Here is a 2,500-nt window from a genome sequence, read left to right as displayed (position 1 = left end):
AGAGAGATAGAGGGAGACAGAGGGGGGAGGGAGAGAGAGACACACACATTATTAGATAATCTTACACATACAGTCCTCTAGAGAGAGAGAGAGAGAGAGAGAGAGAGAGAGAGAGAGAGAGAGAGAGAGAGAGAGAGATGCAAGTTATCATACAAGCAAAAACCCAATTTGCTTATATTTCAGAGGACATTCTTCAAAATAATCCCCTTAAACCAGAAGAGTTATCTACGGAGCTTCACTGCCAACTACTGGCCTGACATGAGTTCTACAGCCACTTAGCGTAAAGGAAAAACTGTTCCTGTTTCTAGGGAGACTGTTGTCGTGCAATGTATATTAAAAACAAATACAAACCTGGTTAATTAGACAACTATATTTAAACCTGCAGTGTGTAGAATTTTAGGATTTTTTTCATAGCAGACTGTAGAAAATAATTATAATATCCATAAGTATGTTTAATTTAGTGCATAATAGCTGAATTTTTTTTTAGAATTATTATTTTTTCCCTTAGAAAGGGTCTCATATATGTCCATATTTCTCCATACTTTGGACCAAGGCCTAGTGCCGCCATCTTGAAAGTGTCATAGTTGGAATGTCATCAGGTGCATTGTTTAAAATGTAGAATTGTTCTTGTCCTTGAAGGCCACTGTAGCTTCTGTTATTATTCTAAAGGGTTGGGGTTACCCAGGGAGCGTTGCATTCTAGAACTTTGTAGAACTTTCTTGATGATGTCATATTACACAGTGCCCCTTTAAAGACAGCACGCACACACACACACACACACACACACACACACACACACACACACACACACACACACACACACACACACACACACACACCACACACACCACACACACACACACACACACCCAACGTAATCTCCCTGCAGTGGTTGATGAACTCTGCGGCGCTGTGTATCAGTCCTCTTCTGCACATGCTCAGTGCGGTCTGGCGGTTGAGCCGTAGCGACTGGTAGACGACGGTCGCTAAGGCCAGACACACGTCGGCCATGACGGGGTCGGTCTGAGCGTGGGCAGTAAGGAGATCGCCCAGAGCCTCTGAGAACGACAGTCTGAGAGAGAGAGAGAGAGAGAGAGAGAGAGAGAGAGAGAGAGGGGGGGAGAGAGAGAGGGAGAGGGAGGGGGAGAGAGAGAGAGAGAGAGTGAGAGAGAGAGTGTGAGTGAGTGAGCGTGTGTGTGAGAGAGAGAGAGAAAGAGGGAGTGTGTGTGTGTGAGAGAGAGTGTGTGGGAGAGAGAGAGAGAGACAGATTTGATTGAAATCCCAATTTTTGTTTCAAAGTTATTTATCTAGTAAAAAACCTCTCCAAAACAGAAATCAACTCTTCATCAACGACTGAACAGACGACATCATTGAAACACCAACATCTTAGAGAGAGAGTTACAACTCAAGAAGAGCCCAAGAAATGTTTCAGTTGTTGATTCTAACCCTAAAAAAACCTGGACGTACAGCAGAAGGTATAAAATCCATGAGCCATCACTGAAGGCTTTACCTCATGTAGATAAATGGTAAATGCACTTGACATATATATAGCGCTTTCTAGCCGATTTTCTCAGCCTCAAAGCGCTTTACATATCTCACCACATTCACCCATTCACCCACACACACCGATGGCAGTAGCTGCCATGCAAGGCGCTCTCTGAACCATCAGGAGCAATTTAGGGTTCAGTGTCTCTTTGCCCAGGGACACTTGGACATGTGGCGGGGAGACGGGGGATCGAACCACCGACCCTGCATTCAGAGGCGATCTCCCTACCCACTTCGCCACTGCCGATGCACCGACAGTGTTGTTGTTGTAATTACTAAGAATTACTCATGGGGGGGGGGGGGGGGGGACAGGAGTTACACACTATAACTAAGTTTTTTACCATAATGTGTTATTTCATCTTGTTAAAGGTGCAGTGTGTAATATGACATCATCAAGTAAGTTCTACAAAGTTCTAGAATGCAACGCTCCCTGGGTAACCCCACCCCTTTAGAATAATAACAGAAGCTACAGTGGCCTTCAAGGACAAGAACTATTCTAAATTTCAAACAATGCACCTGATGACATTCCAACTATGACACTTTCAAGATGGCGGCACTAGGCCTTGGTCCAAACTATGCAGAAATATGGACATATATGAGACCCTTTCTAAGGGAAAAAAAAAAAAAAAAAAAAAAAATTCAGCTATTATGCACTAAATTAAATGTACTTATGGATATTATAATTACTTTCTACAAAATCTGCTAGGAAATAAAACCCAAAATTATACACACTGCAGGTTTAATTACATACAGTAAGATAGCCGCTATATAAACAGTAAAAAAAAATGCAAGTGAACGGTTGGAAAGTAACTAAAAAAATTAAAAAAAATGTTTTTAAAGTGTGTGGTTGCGTTCTGAATCTCCTCCTCTTTCTTTTTTCTATTCTACATACTACATCTGACGATAAAAATAATCTAGTTAGGATGCAGTAGGCATACTATTGGGACATACTTTT

The 2,500-nt window shown here is 42.0% G+C and overlaps 1 protein-coding gene across 1 annotated transcript in view; it reads right to left on the bottom strand.

Annotated features, from left to right (window-relative positions):
* Window positions 1-2,500, bottom strand: part of LOC307270310 (clathrin heavy chain linker domain-containing protein 1) — a gene marked incomplete at both ends in the record, with an annotated part of 14,725 nt that overhangs the window by 1,984 nt on the left and 10,241 nt on the right. The window contains 2 exons of the mRNA XM_080054200.1: window positions 870-1,072; window positions 1,320-1,353. Of these exons, the coding sequence (XP_079910326.1) occupies window positions 870-1,072; window positions 1,320-1,353 (237 nt within the window). The remainder of the gene's footprint in view (window positions 1-869; window positions 1,073-1,319; window positions 1,354-2,500) is intronic.

This window comes from Ammodytes marinus (assembly GCF_949987685.1).
Source record: "Ammodytes marinus genome assembly, contig: scaffold_57, whole genome shotgun sequence".
Taxonomy (NCBI): domain Eukaryota; kingdom Metazoa; phylum Chordata; class Actinopteri; order Uranoscopiformes; family Ammodytidae; genus Ammodytes; species Ammodytes marinus.
This window is presented reverse-complemented; position numbering and strand designations above follow the sequence as displayed.